This window comes from Nyctereutes procyonoides, unplaced genomic scaffold (assembly GCF_905146905.1).
Source record: "Nyctereutes procyonoides isolate TBG_1078 unplaced genomic scaffold, NYPRO_anot_genome, whole genome shotgun sequence".
NCBI classification, from domain to species: domain Eukaryota; kingdom Metazoa; phylum Chordata; class Mammalia; order Carnivora; family Canidae; genus Nyctereutes; species Nyctereutes procyonoides.
The window spans coordinates 3,674,345-3,692,137 of record NW_026575137.1 but is presented as its reverse complement, the minus strand read 5'-3'; the positions used below and the strand labels follow the sequence as shown (position 1 = coordinate 3,692,137).

Genomic DNA, 17,793 nt, shown 5'->3' with positions numbered 1-17,793 from the left:
GTCGTGGTTTCCTCCGGAAGTGCCTGAGCGGCCTTCGCTGTGCGTCGTTCCACAACGGCCTCGCGTGAGGGCCGCGAGTTGTACGTCATGGCGCTGGCCGCGCGGCTCTGGCGCTTTGTGCCTTTGGCCCGTGGCGTCTTCCCGGGACCGCGGCTCTCGAGGGCTGTTGCTGGCGGCCGCGGACGTGGCTGTGGTCGGCGACTCCGAGGCCCTGAGGTAACTCCGCAGTCCTGACTCCCGCTCCCCTCGCTGCTGACTGGGCCCCGGTCGCGGCCTCCTCAGCCGGGCGGCTCCGTAACGGAGCCAGGAGCTCAGGGCCAGGTGTCCCTGGAGCGCTCCAGGTGGCTGCAGAGGAGTGAGTCCCCCCCCACCCCACCCCCCACCCCCGAGAATCTGGGAATCCTGCTTGTCCTTCCTGTGAGAAAACAGCACCCCAGAGGGAGAAACACCTGGACCGCCGCGAAAATGTTTACTTTCGGCCCCTGCGGCTCTCGGTCTACCAGGCTTTGAAGAGGTTGTGGTGGGATTTTTGGAAATTACTGCGACTTAAAACAGAGATTTTTGTGCTTATTTAGGTTTTTTAAAATTTTTTTTTTTTTTTTTTTAGTTCTTTGTTATATCTGCATAATGTTAAGGAAGGATGCTGGGTTGTCGTCCCAGGTTCGCCTGTCTCTGTTAGACCGTTCGTGGGCCTTGGTTTACCTGTCCAGGAAAGGGCACTGGAGAGAGACGGTGGGCAGTGATGCATAGGGTAATATTATCGGGACTAGGTGTTTATTTTGAACCCTAAAAGACAACATTTTTGACTGCTATATTCGAGGTTGTGGGGGGCTGTTAAGGGTAATAAAAGGTAGTAAGGCTTGATCGTTATCCTCCCAAAATGCTTATAGGCTGATGGGGAGACGTTAAAAGATATAGGCAGAGGGGTGGGAGGAATACTAAGTGTGAAACTAGCCGGGAGCCCTGTGTGGTTCAGTGGTTGAGCGTCAGCCTTCAGCCCAGGGCGTGACCCTGGAGACCTGGGATCGAGTCTCCGGGTCGGGCTCCCTGCATGGAGCCTGCTTCTCCCTCTGCCTGTGTCTCTGCCTCTCTCTCTCTCTGTGTCTCTCATGAATAAATACATAAAATCTTAAAAAAAAAAAAAAAAACAAAAACATTAGCCTCAACTTCCCAACTCAGAGCGTTTGGTGAGGTAAAAGTTCGATTTTATGGAGTCACCGTTGTGTCGATAATAGGCATAACAGACGCCTTAACCATAACCAGGCATTGCATTAAGTGTTATCTAATCTCCATTTTCATCCTACGAAGTGAGAACTGTTACTTTATCTTTTTTTTTTTTTTTTTTACAAAGAAGAAACTGAAGTAGTACGGTTAAACAACGTATCCAAGTCACACAGCTAGCAATACAATCAATACCTTGGATTTGATGGCAGGTAGGGTATCTACAGCGCCCATGTGTTGCATATAGCCAGTCACCTGTGCTACAAACCTGAAAACCAGAGAAGATAGGAAAGGGTAGAAAAATCAGTATCAAGAGGGACTAGAACGATTTTTTTTTAAAAGATTTTATTTACTTACTCCAGAGAAAGAGGCAGAGGCAGAGGGAGGATCAGGCTCCATGCAGGGAGCCCCACATGGGACTCGATCCCGGAATCCGGGGGTCACGCCCTGAGCAGAAGGCAGAGGCTCAACCGCTGAGCCACCCAGGTGTCCCTAGAAAGATTCTTAAGTAATAAAACTCTAAGCCAAAGGCAATAAGAAAAATTCTTCCCTAGATAAATTGAAATGTTTTGGAACTAATTATTACCGATTTTCCAGCTTCTCATGCATTTTTGTAGCCCTCATCGTTTGTTTCTCTTTTTCCTAGACTTTTCTCTTAGCAAGATGTCAGTAAGTTGAGTTGGAGATATTTTCCAGGAGTTTGATGAGATTGGGGGCTACTTCTGAGTGGCTGAGGTTTCACTTTTCTCTTTCTATATGTGATCTATGTTACAAAACACTATTGGGAACACTTATTTTTCAACAGATTTGTACCAGGTGCTTACTGTGAACAAGGCTCTGTTCTAAGCTCTGGAGACAGAAACACTTTTCTTCATTGATCTTACAGATTAGAAGGAAAGGTAGTCAATTGAGTAAATGTAATTAATGCAAAGAGTTGGGGAAAGAAGCAAAGTTATACCTAACCTGATCTTGAAGGAAGGGGAAGAGTGTGAGCCAGAGATGAGATACAAAGAATGATTGGATGTTAACAAGTAATGGGAAAATGAAGACAAAAGATATTCCAGTAGAGAGTAACATGATAGAGACCTTGAGGTAAGAAAAAGTGTTTTTTTTTTTTTTTTTGAGGACCTGAAATTATGACTGGAACTTGAAGTGGGAGAATAAACTGATACAAACCAAGGCTGAAAAATCAGGCAGGTACCAGTTTATTAATCTCTTACTGCATAGCAAAGTATTGCACGACTTAATGGTTTAAAACAGCAGACATAATCTCGTTGTTCCTTTGGGTTATGGAATCCAGGTGACGCTTAGCTGGGTGCCTCTGGCAGCAGGTTTCTCAAATGGATTGAATCAAGGTATTGAGCTGCTGAGGATTCCACTGGAGGGCTCAGTGGAGAGGTAGCTTTGCTGAGGTGGTCGTAGGCAGGCATTTGCATTACCTCGGGAGGCTTCCCCAAAGGGCTGCCCAGAGACACCGCAGCTTCCGCTGGGGCTGGCCGGGCAGTGCAAGGAAACGCGGGGCAGTGCAAGGAAACGCCGGAGAGAATGGGTGTCAAGGAGGTTGCAGTTTTTGTAACCTAAGTAGAAGTAACGACCTTTCACTTTTGCATATTCTGTTTCTTAGCCAGTAAAATCCGCCTTACATCTAAGGGAAGGGGATTACTCAAAAGGAGTGAAGATTAGAAGTACAGAGGGGGAAATCTTTCTTCCCAGGGTCCTTCTAGCTGGTTTAGGAATAAACTGACATGAGGCAACAGGAACAAAAAAACCAAAGATTAATTATGTATGCACGGAGGTCCACTAATGAAATTAAGACTGAAAGAAATGGCCAAGGCAGGCAGTTTTTTATACACTTTTAGACAGATAGATTTGTGAGAAATTGGCAGGATAAAGAAAACAGTTTTGGGAGTTTTAATTAGTAAGGAATTTTAAGCAGAGTTTAGACTGAAATACTAGATTTGCAGTAAGTTTTGTTTCTACTGCTTTTTAGGATTTTTTTTTTAAGATTTTATTTATTTATTCATGACAGACACAGGGAGAGAGAGAGAGGCAGAGACACAGGCAGAGGGAGAAGCAGGCTCCATACAGGGAACCCGACGTGGGACTTGATCCTGGGTCTCCAGGATCACACCCTGGGCTCAAGGTGGCGCTAAACCACTGAGCCACCAGGGCTACCCTGCTTTTTAGGTTTTAAAGCCCCCAACTCTGGTGTGATAAGGATGTTCTTTTAGTTCTTAGTACAGGGAAGGGCACCTGGGTGGCTCAGAGGTTGAGCATCTGCTTTTGGCTCAGGGCGTGATCCCGGAGGCTTGGGATCGAGTTTCACAGGCTCCTAGTGGGGAACCTGCTTCTCCCCCTGCCTGTGTCTCTGCCTCTCTCTCTCTCTCTCTGTGTTTCTCTCATGAGTAAATAAATAAAATCTTAAAAAACAACAACAACCCTATCTCACTTCTTAGTACAGGGAAGGTAATTTTTCATGGGAGAAATTTATTTCTGGGAGATTTATTTCTGTTTTCAGGGGTTCAGAGGAGGGTCTGCATGTCTTTTCACAGCATTTTCCCAAATAGCTGCAATTCAGAATAGTCAGTATACCATTGTGGTACGTTTTGGGCCAAACTGCCCTGGGCCCCAACAGAAGGAAGGAATCATTTGGGACCATTTTAATTAACTTATCTATATCTCTCTATATATTTTTAAAGATTTTATTTATTCTCTCATGAATAAATGAGGCAAGACATAGGAAGAGGGAGAAGCAGGCTCCATGCAGGGAGCCTGATGTGGGACTCAATCCCCAGACTCCAGGATCACATCCTGGGCGGAAGGCAGGTGCTCAGCTGCTGAGCCACCCTGGTGTCCCCTTATTTATATATTTTTAAATTGAGAAATAATTGACATGTAACATAATTTTGGGGTGTACGACACAATGATACAGTATTTGTACATATTGCCAAATGATATGATTTGTTTACTTTACAATAAGTAAACATCCATCTGTTTTTTTCTCCTGATGAGAACTTTTAAGATTTACTCTTAGCAACTTCCAGATATACATACAGTATTATTAACTGCAGTTATCATGCTGTACAGGACATCCTAGGACTTATTTTATAACTGAAAGTTTATACTTTTTGACCACCTTCACCCATTTAACCAACCCCCTTCTCCTCCCTCTCCACCTTTGGCAGCAACCAAAGGGGCTCTATTTATAAGTTTGGATTTTGTTTGATTCCACAATGAGATCATCCTGCATTTGTCTTTCTTGTCAGACATATTTCACTTAGTATAATGCCCTCAAAGTCCCTTCATGTTGTCACAGATGGCAAGATTTCATTCTTTTTATGGCTGAAAAATACTCCATTGTATGTGTATGTACATAGCACTTTGTTTTATGCATTCATGGATGGACACACATGTTGCTTCTGTGCCTTGGAAACTGTAAATCATACTGCAGTGAACATGAGAATGCATATATCTTTCTGAGTTAGTATTTTTATTTCCTTTGGATAAACACCCAGTAGAATTGCTGGGTCATATGTGGTAGTTCTATTTTTAAGTTTTTGATTAACCACCACGTTCTTTTCTGCAGTTTACCTTCCCACCCAACAGTGCACAAGGATTCCTCTTCACATTCTCACCAACATTAGTTATTTCTTGTCTTTTTGGCAATACCATTCTAACAAGTACGAGGCGGTATCTCATTGTGGTTTTGATTTGCCTTTCCCTGATGCTGAGTGATGTTGAGCATCCTTCTGTGTGTCCTTTGGTCATCTGTATGTCATCTGGAGAAATATTTGTTCATGTCTTCTGCCCATATTTAAATTGGATTGTTTTTTGGGTCTAAGTTCTTCATATATTTTAGATACTTTTTATCAGTTAATGTTTGAAATATCTTTTTCCATTCAGTAGATTGTCTTTAGTTGGTTGTTGGTTGTTCCCTTTGCTGTGCAGAAGTTTTATATTTTGATGTAGTCTCAATAGTTTATTTTTGCTTTTGTTTCCCTTGCCTCAGGAGATATATCAGGAAAAATGATGTTATGGCTGATGTCAGAGAAATAGCTGCCTGTGCTCTATTCTAAGATTTTTATGGTTTCAGGTCTCACATTTAGGTCCTTAGTCCATTTTGAGTTTATTTTTTTGTATGGTGCAAGAAAATGGTCCAGTTTCATTCTTTGCATCTATTGAAATGATCATATGGTTTTTGTCCTTTCTCTTATTGATGGATGTATCATGTTGGTTGATTTGCAAATATTGAACAGCCCTTGCATCCCTGGAATACATTTCACTTGATTGCGGTGAATGATTTTTTTTTTAATGTATTTTGTATTTGGATTGCTAATGTTTTGTTGAGGATTTTTGCATCTATGTTCACCAGAAATATTAGCCTGGGGTTTTCTTTGGTGGTGTGTTTATCTAATTTTGGTATCAGGGTAGTAACGCTGGCTTCATGGAATGAATGTGGAAGTTTTCCTTGTATTTTTTGGAAAAGTTTGAGAAAAATATGTGGTAACTCTTCTCTAAATGTTGGGTAGAATTCACCAATGATTCCATCTGGTCTTGGACTCTTTTATTTTGAAAGTTTTTTGATTAGTACTTCAGTTTCATTGCTGGTAATCCATCTGTTTAAATTTCATCCTCATGCAGTTTTGGGAGATTATATCCATTTCTTCTGGGTTGTCCAGTTTGTTGGCATGTGATTTTTCATAATCTTTTATAATCCTTTGTATTTCTAAGATGTCAGTTATTTCTCCTCTTTCATTTTTTTAAAAAAATATTTTATTTATTTATTTATGAGAGAGACACAGAGAGAGGCAGAGACGCAGGCAGAGAGAGAAGCAGGCTTTTTGCAGGGAGCCAGATGTGGGACTCGATCCTGGGACTCCAGGATTACACTCTGTGCCTAAGGCAGGCGCTCAACCCCTTAGCCACACAGGCATCCCATCTCCTCTTTCATTTCTGATTTTGTTTATTTGACTCCTTTCTCTCTTTTGATGAGTCTAGCTAAAGGTTTATCAATTTTGTTGAACTTTGAAAGAAGCAGCTCCTGGTTTCATTGATCTGTTTTTTTTTTTTTTAGTTTCTATATAATTTATTTCTGCTCTGCTTATTCTTTCCTTCCTTCTGAGTTTGTTTCTTTTGTTGTTGTTGTTCTTGTTTTTCTATCTCCTTTAGATGTAAGATTAGGTTGCTTCCTTGAGATTTTTCATACTTTTTGTGGTAGGTCTGTATTGCTATAAACTTCTTCTTAGAATTGCTTTTGCTGCAATCCAAAGATTTTGGACTGTTGTGTTTTCATTTTCATTTGTCCCTACGTGTTTTTAAAAATTTTTCTTTGATTCCCTGGTTGACCCATTCATTGTTTAGTAACATATTATTTTACCTTCACATATTTGTGCTCTTTCCAGAATTATTTGTTCGTTTATTTTTGTGGTTGTTTTCTAGTTTCATAACATTGTGGTCAGAAAAGATGCATGGTGTAACTTTGATATTTTTGAAATTGTTGAGACTTGTTTTGTAACCTAAATGTGATCTGTTCTGGATAATGTTTTGTGTGCCCTTGAAAATAATCTGTATTCTGCTGTTTTAGGATGGAATGTTCTGGATATATCTGTCAAATCTTTGAAGTATGCCATTCAAAGCCACTGTTTTCTTGTTGATTTTCTGTTCGGATAATCTGTCCATTGACATTAGTGGGGTGTTAAAGTCTCCTACCATTATTGCATTACCATCAATTAGTGTGTGTGTGTGTGTGTGTGTGTATATATATATTATATATATGATTCTATTTATTTGACAAAGCACATGCACAAGGAGGGGAAGCAGCAGACAGAGGGAGAAGCAGGCTCCCCATGGAGTGCCTGATCCCAGAACCCTGGAATCATGACCTGAACCAAAGGCAGGTGCTTAACTGATTGAGTTACTCAGGTGCCTCAGTTCCTTTATACTTTTATTAACTGTTTTATGTACTTGGGTGTTCCCATGGTGCATAAATATTTACAGTTGTTATGTCTTGTTGGATTGTCCCTACTGATTATATGGTGTCCATCTTTGTTTCTTGTTATAGTCTTTGTTTTAGTCAATTTTGTTTGATAGATGTATTGCTACTCCATCTTTTTTTTTAACATCCATTTGCCCAATTAGTGTTTTCTCCATCCCCTCACTTTAAATCTGCATGTCTTTAGGTCCGAAATGTGTCCTTTATAGGCAGCATGTAGATGGGTCTTGTTTTTTTATCCATTCTGTCATTCTCTGTCTTTAGATTGGAGTGTTTAAGGCCATTTACACTTTTGATTATTGGTAGGCATGTATTTGTTGCCATTCTGTTACTTGTTTTGTGATTCCTTTTGTAGTTTTTCCCTGATCCTTTCTTCTCTTGCTGTCTTCTTTCATGGTTTTTGTGTTATATTTGGATTTCTTTCTCTTTATATTTTGCATTTCACTGGTTTTTGATTTGTGTTTATCATTGGGTTTGTATATTACATCATCTGTTTACAGAAGTCTAAGTTGATGGTCGTGTGAGGTTGAACCCATTCTTTACTTCTCTTGCCACATTTTAGGTATATGGCATCTTAATTCAGTTCCTTTAATTTTGTGAGTCCCTTGACTGATTTCTACAGATATATGTATTTTTAACTACTTTTGGGCTTCTTACTTACTCATTGTCTTTTCACTCCCAGCTCCCTTTAACATTCCCTGTAGGGCTGGTTTAGTGGTCATGAACTCCTTTAGCTTTTGTATAGGAAACTTTTTTCTCTTCTTGTATTCTGAATGATAGCCTTACTAGATAGAGTGTTCTATGTTGCATATTTGCCCTGTTGAGCACTAACTCTTTTTCAAGCAAAACAGTTTTTACGGTGTTGTTATGGTTGCTGGGGTAATGGGAAGAGATAAATGCATTATTTTATATATTTTTTAAATTAATATTTGTATACGGGATTGCTGAAATGAAGCTTCCTGTTACTGAGATGGATGGAATCAGTCATTCCAAGAACTATAAGCCCAAACCTACTGTAGAAACAAATATTTACTTCTTTAAATGTTTCTTGGTATGGATGCTTAGGTGGCTCAGCGATTGCGCATCTGCCTTTGACTCAGGGCATAATCCTGGGGTTCCAGATCGAGTCCTGCATCAGGCTCCTTGTGGGGAGCCTTCTTCTCCCTCTGCCTGTGTCTCTGCCTCTCTCTGTGTGTCTCTTATGAATAAATGAGATAAATAAATAAATAATAATAAATGAGATAAGTAAATAATCTTTAAAAAAAAAACTGTTTCTTGGCAGACTCTTCATAATGTGAGGTTGCTCCCAAGATTGTATGATTATTTTTTTTCTCTCGTTCCCCCCCCTCCCCCTCTTATTTCCAGTGTGGGCAATACTAGAGAACCTATAGCATCTTCCCATTCCCATGTGGAACAGGAAACCCACATACTAATTAATCTTCAATTTTTTCTTTTTCTTTTCTTTTTTTTTTTTTTAAGATTTTATTTATTCCTGAGAGACACACAGAGAGAGGCAGAGACACAGGCAGAGGGAGAAGCGGGCTCCTTTCAGGGAGCCCAACATGGGACTTGATCCCTGATCCCTGGGATCACGCCCTGAGCCAAAGGCAGATAGATACTCGACACTGAACCACCCAGGCGTCCCAGTTTTTTTTTTTTTTTTTTCAAGCAGGCATGAATCTGATGCCTTTTTCCATGACAGAATATTTTCTTAAAAAAAGTTAGTAGTCTACTTTAAGTTCAGAGCCACTTGAGTTAGAATGTATTCTTTTTTTTTTTTTAATTTTTTTGTTTTTTTATTTATTTATGATAGGCACACAGTGAGAGAGAGAGAGGCAGAGACACAGGCAGAGGGAGAAGCAGGCTCCATACACTGGGAGCCCGACGTGGGATTCGATCCCGGGTCTCCAGGATCACGCCCTGGGCCAAAGGCAGGCGCCAAACCGCTGCGCCACCCAGGGATCCCTAGAATGTATTCTAAAGCTTTTTATTTTATTTTTTTAAAGACTTTATTTATTTATTTATGAGTGACAGAAAGAGGGGGGCAGGGGCAGAGACACAGGCAGAGGGAGAAGCAGGCTCTGTGCAGGGAGCCCGACATGGGACTTGATCCTGGGTCTCCAGGGTCACACCCTGGGCTGCAGGCAGCGCCAAACTGCTGCGCCACCGGGGCTGCCCTCTAAAGCTTTTTAAAGTTTATTTCTTTATTGAAGTAATTTGTACACCCAATGTGGGGCTTGAACTCATGACCCCAAGATCAAGAGTCCCATGCTTCTCTGAGTCAGCCAGGCACCCCTAGAGTTCATTCTAAAGCTTTATATTTTTACACTCCCTTCCACTATTTGTGTTTTTAATGTTATGATTTATTTTTTTTTATTTTATCTATGCATTCACAGATTATTGAACTTATTATTTTTACTTTCATGCTTTAACCTTCTTACTAGCTTTGTAAATGATAAACCCAGCACCTTTGTGTCATTAGCTTATTCTGGATTTTACTATATTTGCCTTTACTAATGAGATTTATACAGTTGACCCTTGAACGATGCAGGAGTTAGGGGCAGCAACTTCCCCATGCAGATGAAAATCTGCATATAACTTTGAGTGTACGAAAACTTGATTACTACTAGCTTATTAGGAAGCCTTAATGATAATATAAAGGATTGATTACCATATAATTTGTATGTGTTCTTATAATTCTTATAACTTTCTTATATTCTTACTATATTTTTTTTAATTTTTTAATTTATGATAGTCACAGAGAGAGAGAGAGAGAGAGGGAGAGGGAGGCAGAGACATAGGCAGAGGGAGAAGCAGGCTCCATGCACCAGGAGCCCGATGTGGGATTCGATCCCTGGTCTCCAGGATCGTGCCCTGGGCCAAAGGCAGGCGCCAAACCACTGTGCCACCCAGGGATCCCTATTTTTACTATATTCTTAAAGTAAGCTGGAGGAAAGAGAATGTTATTAAGGAAATTATAAAGAAGAGAAAATATTGCTGCCTGGGTGGCTCAGTTGAGTGTCCGAATCTTGATTTTGGCTTAGGTCATGATCTTGTGGTTGTGAGATTGAGTCCTGTGTTTGGCTCCACACTCAGAGGGGAGTCTGCTTGAGATTCTCTTTTCCTCTCCCTTTGCCCCTCCCTCCATTCCAGCACTAGCACCTATGTGGTCTCTCTCTTGAAATAAGTAAATCTTTAAAAATATATGTATTTGTGGTACCATACTGTAAAAAAATGTGAGTGTAGGGATGCCTGGTTGGCTCAGTGGTTGAGTGTCTGCCTTTGGCTCAGGTCATGATCCTGAGGTCAGGCTCCCTGATGGGCAAGGAGACTACTTCTCGCTTGCCTCTATCTCTGCCCCTCTCTGTGTGTCTCACATGAATAAATAAAATCTTTAAAAGAAAAAAAAAGTATAGGTGGACCCGTACAGTTGAAACCTATGTTGTTCAAGAATCAGTTGTACTCTCATGTTTTCCTGTTACTAATTAGCACCCTTTTGTTTCAGATTAAAGAAATCTTAAGATTTCCTGTAAGGCTGGTCTTGTGATGAACTTAACTTTGGTTTTGCTTCTCTGGAAAACCCTTTATCTCTCCTTCAATTCTGAAGGTCACCTTTGCTGGGTATTCTTGGTTGGCATTTTTTTTTTCTCCTAGCACTTTGAATACATAGTGCCACTTTCTTCTGGCTTACAGTTTCTTCTGAAATAGTGTTTGCATTCTTGTGTGTAGGGGTTTCCTTTGTATGTAACAAGTTGCTTTCTTCTTGCCATTTTTAAGATTTGTAAATTATAATGTGTCTAACTGTGGTCTCTTTGGGCTCATCTTACTTGTAACTTTCTTGATCTGGTTATCTGTTTCCTTCCCCAGGTTAGTGACATTTTCAGCCTTTTTATTTTCAGGTAAGTTTTCTATCCCTTTCTCTCTCTCCTCCTTCTGGGATACCTGTAATATGAATGTTGGTCTACTTGGTGTTGTCTCATATGTCTCTTAAGCTGTCTTCACTCTTTTTCATTTCTTTTTGCTTTTTTGCTGTGCTGATTGGATGAGTTCCACTGCCCTGTCTTGGAGCTCATGTATGCTTTTGTTCCACTGCATCATCTAGTCTGCTGTTGAATCCCTCACTTATAATTTTCAGTGCAGTTATTGTATTTTTCAGCACTGTGACTTCTGTTTGGTACTTTCTTGTATTTTATGTCTCTTTTTCAAAATTTTTCACTTTCTTCATTCTTCTTAGCTTGGTAAGCATCCTAAGACCATTATTTGGACTCTTAGGTAATTCCTTTATTTCTGTTTCATAAAGATCTTTTTCTGAGGTTCTATCTTGATCTTTTATTTGTAGCATAATTCCTTTTTTTTTCTTGACTCTTTTGAGTTTTTTTTTAATTTTTATTTATTTATGATAGTCACAGAGAGAGAGAGAGAGAGAGAGAGAGAGAGGCAGAGACACAGGCAGAGGGAGAAGCAGGCTCCATGCACCGGGAGCCCGACGTGGGATTCGATCCCGGGTCTCCAGGACCGCGCCCTGGGCCAAAGGCAGGCGCCAAACCGCTGCGCCACTCAGGGATCCCTCTTTTGAGGTTTTTATATGCATTAGTGAAAACAGCTATCTCTCATTCTTGAAGGAATGGCTTCTGTAGGAGAGGAGTCTTATGCTCAACCCTGTCTTAGCTCTTGGCTTTGTCTCAGACCTTTGTGATTGTCCAAGCAGCTTTATTCGTAATGGCTCCCAGTAGGTGAGGGTGTGCCAAGACCAGTCAGTGTCCTAAGGGGGGCAAGGATCTCAGTCAATACTTCTATCCAGACTGATTGGAAGCCAGACACTTAGGCAGCAGGTTTTAAAATACGCAAATATTCCTGAAAAGGGGAAGACTGGGGAGTTGGGCGTTCTCTCTGCTCCCTTCACATTGAACCCTGAGGTGACAGCCTGTTAAGAACTGTACCTTTGTGTACTACCATTCCGTTGAACCCATGAACACAAGGCCTGCCGACCCCCCGGCTATTGCAGGATGTTTGCTCTGTGTTGCAGCCACAGATGCCTGCACAAGCTGGTTTCTTCAAGACACCGACAGATGGGGCCTGGAGCACAGCAGAGGGAAAGAGTGATGATTGCACCCATCCCCTGTGTTTTCTGGAGAGAATTATTGTAGGCACCTAGATGTGTGTTAAATTAGATGCTTGCCCCTCTGGCTGAAGTTTTAAGATAAGTGAATGAGCCTCTTTCACGGGAAGTGTGGGCACTTCTTAATTGGTTGCCTCTGTGCTGGGCTTTGGGATGAGTGAATCTGCACAAACACTTTAAGAACTGATTTGGGGTTCCCTGTAGCCTTGTAGGCCTCATAGACATGGGCCCCAATTATTTTCTGACTCACATGTTTGGAGGCTTGTCTTTTGGGTGCCATTCTTAAAAGTTGGGGTGCCTGAGGTGGGGTTCAAATGCTTTTCTCCTGGGGTACCTGGGTGGCTCAGTTGGTTAGGCATCTGACTCTTAATCTTAGCTCAGGTCTTGACTCAGGGTCATGAGCTACACTGGGCCAGGAGCCTACTGGAAAAAAAAACACACACAAAAACCCTTCACTCTTCAAGGAGAAGCTTGGGGTTTTGAATTCCCTCCTGATTGTGGGTCACCATACCACAGGTGGGGTTTACACCAAGATTTTGTCTCAGTTCTATTCATTTTGCTGTGGTTTTTTTTTTTTTTTTTTCCCCCTGTTGGTGTAATGTGAAGGAATCATTCAGCTAGTTTTGGGGTTTCTTTTAGAGGAAATTGTTTGGCATATAGCTATAGATTTGGTGTGTCCATGAGAAGTTGTGTGTTCAGGATCCTCCCACATTGCCATCTTGAACCAGATCCATTAGAGGCCATTTTAGAGGCTGCTTACCACAACCATAAGATTCAGAAAAACTTACAAACAATGTTAAGTATTTCTGATTTTATTCTAAAGATTACAGGAAAACATGGAAAAGTGTTTTTTTTTCTAAGCTTTTTTAATTTGAGAGAGTGAGAAAATGAGCAAGGGGGAGGATCAGAGGGTGAGGAAGAAGCAGCTCTCTGCTGAGCAACGAGTCTGATGAAGGGCTCGATCCCAGGACCCTGAGATCATGATCTGAGCCGAAGGCAGATGCTTAAGGGATTGAGCCACCCAGGTACCTCGAAAACATGAAAAAGTCTTAAACAGGGAAATCATTTTATCAGATTTATGTTAAAAAAGTAACTTTGGGGTCAAGAATGGATAGATTATAGAGTGGATGCTATTGACCAGATAAGCAGTGATTGGAATAGCACCATAAAAAAATGTGAAATGAAAATATTTATGAATATAAGTGGATGCATTTAAAGTATTAAGGTTGTAAACTGGGACGCCTGGGTGGCTCAGCAGTTGAGCGTCTGCCTTCAGCTCAGGTCGTGATCCCTGGGTCCTGGGATCAAGTCCCACATCAGGCTCCCTGGAGAGTCTCCTTCTCCCTCTGCCTATGTCTCTGCCTTTCTCTCCATGTCTCTCATGAGTAAGTAAATAAAATCTTTAAAATATAAATATTGTAACTGATAACATGGTAGGGGTTGAAAGTACTTTATAGCAGGACTAGAAGAAGGCCTAGTCTTACTGTGGATGAATTCTAACATTTAAGAAGAGAAGGAACTAACAGGGAATTAGAAGGAAAACTAGGAGATGGTAGGGACACATTCCTTTCCATTTAATGATGAGTTTGTATTTTGGAATTCCTTCTGGCTTGAACTTAGTATTATCAGTGTTGAAGAAAAGGCCTAAGAGATAGCTTACTTCTTTGGTTTAACAAATATTTTTTGAGAATTCATTGTTGTAGAGTATTGGAGGTGCAAAGTAAAGCTACTCATTCTAGCTCTCTTGGACAGTTTCACAAGTTGTTAATATTCTTTAAAGGTCACTGAATCCTGATTCTTTCAATTGATTTTTTTAGTTCCAGAAACATGATTTTCTGACAGATGAGCAGAAAGCTGCTTTACATTAACCAAACTAGTAAGAGTTTCACCCTTACTGTCATTTTATTAATTTACAATAAGAAATATAAATGTCAGCTGCCCAACAGTGTATTTTCTCCTCTCTCAGAAAGCCAGAATATTGTTTATTGAGTACATCAGCAAGGAAGTTGAACACTGTGAATGTGTAACTTCTCGAGGTAAAATAGTCTGTGCAAACTTTTCTTTTTTTTTTTTTTATTTTTTTATTTATTCATAAGAGACAGAGAGAGAGAGGCAGAGACAGGCAGAGAGAGAAGTAGGCTCCCTGCAGGGCGTCCAATGTGGGACTGGATCCCAGAACTCCAGGATCATGCTCTGAGCTGAAGGCAGAAGCTTAAACGCTGAGCCACCTAGGCATCCCAGTGTGCCAACTTTTTTACCATGTGATGTGGCCATAAGTCAGGAGACTTATGAAATCTTAGTCTTTTTCTTGTAAGTACCACCATCACTGTTTACCTGCACCCCCGTACCCTCTGCCCTTAACCCCGTATTGCTGCTTCTTGGTAATGTGAATACACTAAAAAAAATGTTAAAGTTATGACTATGTCAGACTCAGTTTTCCTACTTTGCTGTTGGTTTGTTTTGAATCCATTTGTATGGAGTATCTTGAATATTCATGCCCAAGGAAGTAAATAAAGCATTCAGCAAATTGGAATATGTTGGATTCCTCATTCTTTTCCTAGATCCTTATGATAAGTTAAATATGGGTCAGATGTGAGTCCTGAGAGAGAATTGAGAATGGGTACAAGGTTATTTGTTTTTTTTAACTTAAACAACTAGAAGAATAGAGTTGGGAAAATTGTGAGGTTGGAAAATTTGAGGGAAACAGTAGCTGTTTTGGCTAATAAATATGAGAGGCCTGTTGTACTTCATGTAGAGATGGTAATTAAGCTGTTGGATATATGATTCTGAAGTTGAGAGGAGTCATACAGGCTTCATATTAAATTTATGTGTTTTTGGCACATTGATGGTATTTAAAGAAATGAGATCACCAAAATGGTACAAGTAGAGAAAAGGTCTGGGATGAAGGCCAAAACACACCTGGCCAATGAGGAACCAACCAAAGAAAAGGAGCAGTTGTTGAAATCGGAGAAAATAAATGATAGTACTGTTCCAAAAGCCAAGTGAAAAGTGTTTCAAGAGTGAGAGAACACAGCAAGTGCTGAGGAAAGGGGCTGGGTGAATTGCAAAGGAGCATGGGGAAAAGGGGGAAGGGGTTGCAGGTATCTTTGATTGTGGTGATAGTGATGGTTACATGGGTTCATATGCATGCCTTAATGAATTTTACATGCTATGTATGTGCAATTTATAGTATGTCACTTTTGTCTCAATAAAACTTTAAAAGAAATTAACCATCTATTCATAATTTTAAAAAATAAAGAGAAAGTGATCAGCTGTCAAATATTGTCAATAGGTCAAGGAAGCTGAGAATTCAGAATTGACTATAGGAAGTAACTATGTCCTTGGTAACCCTAACTAGAATACCATCAGTGGAGGTGTGGGGATAAAAGTGATTTGTGTGCGTTCAAGAGTGAATGAGAAGAGAGGAGTGAAGACAGTACAGACAACTTTTTAAAAGTTTTGCTTAAAAGACAAGTTAGAAAATGAGACTTAAGGGAGAAGTGAATTAAAGATAAAGCTCTTTGTTTTTAAGAGAAAAACAACTTAAAAGATAGTATGGCTTGTTTTTATACCAGTGGGGATGAAACAAGAGAAAAGAGAATAACTGTTGTAGGAAGGAATTATTGGAGTGATTTCCATATACTTCTCCTTTGCCAGTGGTCTTGAGAATACTGACCATCATAATGAGAACTAATTTATAAGTCTGTTTGGATATGCTCTTTGTTTTATTCATTGTTTATTTAGAAAGCTTGGGTTTTATAAATCACTTTTGAAGATAACTTTAAATCCATGTACATTTTTAATGTGTAGTAATCATAACTGGTATTTTTCATCTTGTCTGTTCATAAGATTAATACTTATTATATATTACTATCTCATATTTTATTTCTAAGTTACAATATGAATGTCTCCTCATAAAATGTTTATCTTACATTCAGCACTTAGTATGACTGTGATTTTTAGATAAGTTACTACTGTTAGCCTTAGCTGTTGTTAAGAATCTTTTAACAGGATATGCTTTCCCTGTAATGTAACTATGTAATGTAACTAGTTTTACTGAAGGATTTGATAAATTTTGAGCCTCCAGTATTCTTAGGATTGATTGTTTTGGGGGGGTAGGAGAAAATCGGTGTGATTTTCTTAATGTAATTTTTGCTTGGAGTAGCTATTCCTTTGCATTTTGTGTTTGATAACTCTGACCATAATTGTTTCCATAGGTGATGGGAAATCTGGGAGCTTTCAAAAGAAGCCTTTTATTCTCAGCCTTACCTTATTTGGGTTTTGAAGCATATCAACTATTTTCCCAGGCTGTGGTGGTTCATGCCACAGCCAAAGGTAAGCCTAAGCTAAACATATGAACTACTTAGAATTACTTATGTTTGTTATATTTGTTGGTAACTTTAAGTTATTTTTGAGTAAGTAATGAAACTAACATAGGCTCTATTCCTACTTTGCTCTGTTTGTCAATGAATCTGATAATACATATCTGTGTATGTGTATATCTCTGTGTGTGGATATAGCTCTGTGTGTAGATATATATCTTTGTGTATGTAATTTCTTCTAGCAGCTAGAGCTCCTTCAGTGAGAAATACTCTGTTCATACTTTATAGTTTTATGGGACCCTTGGGGTAGGAGTTTTTTTTAGATTTTTAAGGGGTTGAGGGATAATGGGAGAGGGTTACACCACAGAGAGTATATCTGTGCCTTATGACATAATAATTCTTTTGTTTCCTTAATTCCGAGGTAATATACTCGTCTTGATATAGTTAAGAAAGGTTCAGTTTCTTTGAGGTAGAAGTATTTTATTTACAAACAAAATGCGATTTAGTACTAAATATCAAATAACAAGGGTGCCTAGGTGGCTCAGTCAGTTAAGCACCTGTCTGCCTTTTGCTCAGGTCATGATGTCAGGTTTCTGGGATTGATGGCTTCCAGCTCCCTGCTCAGTGAGGAGTCTGCCTCTCCTTCTGCCCCTCTCTGCTGTTCGTGCTGTCTCCCACTCTCTCAAAATAAATCTTTAAAACAAAACAAAATGTCAAATAACTGATTAAAAAAGTAGAAAAACTATATCAGATTTCTTATTTGGCATTTTGGCATATTATAGATAAGTAAGTATATCAAGACTTGCCATATTTAAAAAAATTAAACTAATTGTGTGTGTTGACAGAGCCAAAATTTCAGTATATTAAAGAAAAATTTTTAATTTTGGGGTTAAACTTTTTGTTTTTCTTAGTCCCCACCTTTCAGTCATTAAGAAGTGGCTGGAAAAAGAAGCAGAGATTTCATTTTGAGTAGATATTCTTATTAAAATTGTGATAGATGAAGAATTTGAGAGTATTAGGTAAAAATTATTAGTTATTAAAAAACGACATTGATTTCAATTTCCCATGGATATTCTTGTCTTTAAAAGAGCAGATCATTGAGAATTGCTATGTTTTTGTTTTATCTTTCCTTTTTTTTA

The 17,793-nt window shown here is 39.7% G+C and overlaps 1 protein-coding gene across 4 annotated transcripts in view; it reads left to right on the top strand.

Annotated features, from left to right (window-relative positions):
- RMDN1 (regulator of microtubule dynamics 1) overlaps positions 1-17,793 on the top strand; it is a 54,837-nt gene continuing 37,044 nt past the window's right edge. For 3 of the 4 annotated variants that reach the window (XR_008661594.1, XM_055303381.1, XM_055303379.1), the window contains exons 1-2: positions 1-216; positions 16,550-16,667. Coding sequence is in view for 3 of the 4 variants with exons in the window: in XM_055303381.1 (XP_055159356.1) it covers positions 88-216; positions 16,550-16,667 (247 nt within the window). In the remaining variant the exon portion in view is untranslated. Of the gene's footprint in view, positions 217-2,346; positions 2,415-16,549; positions 16,668-17,793 lie in introns of all 4 variants that reach the window. The other variant, XM_055303380.1, reaches the window with a different exon arrangement.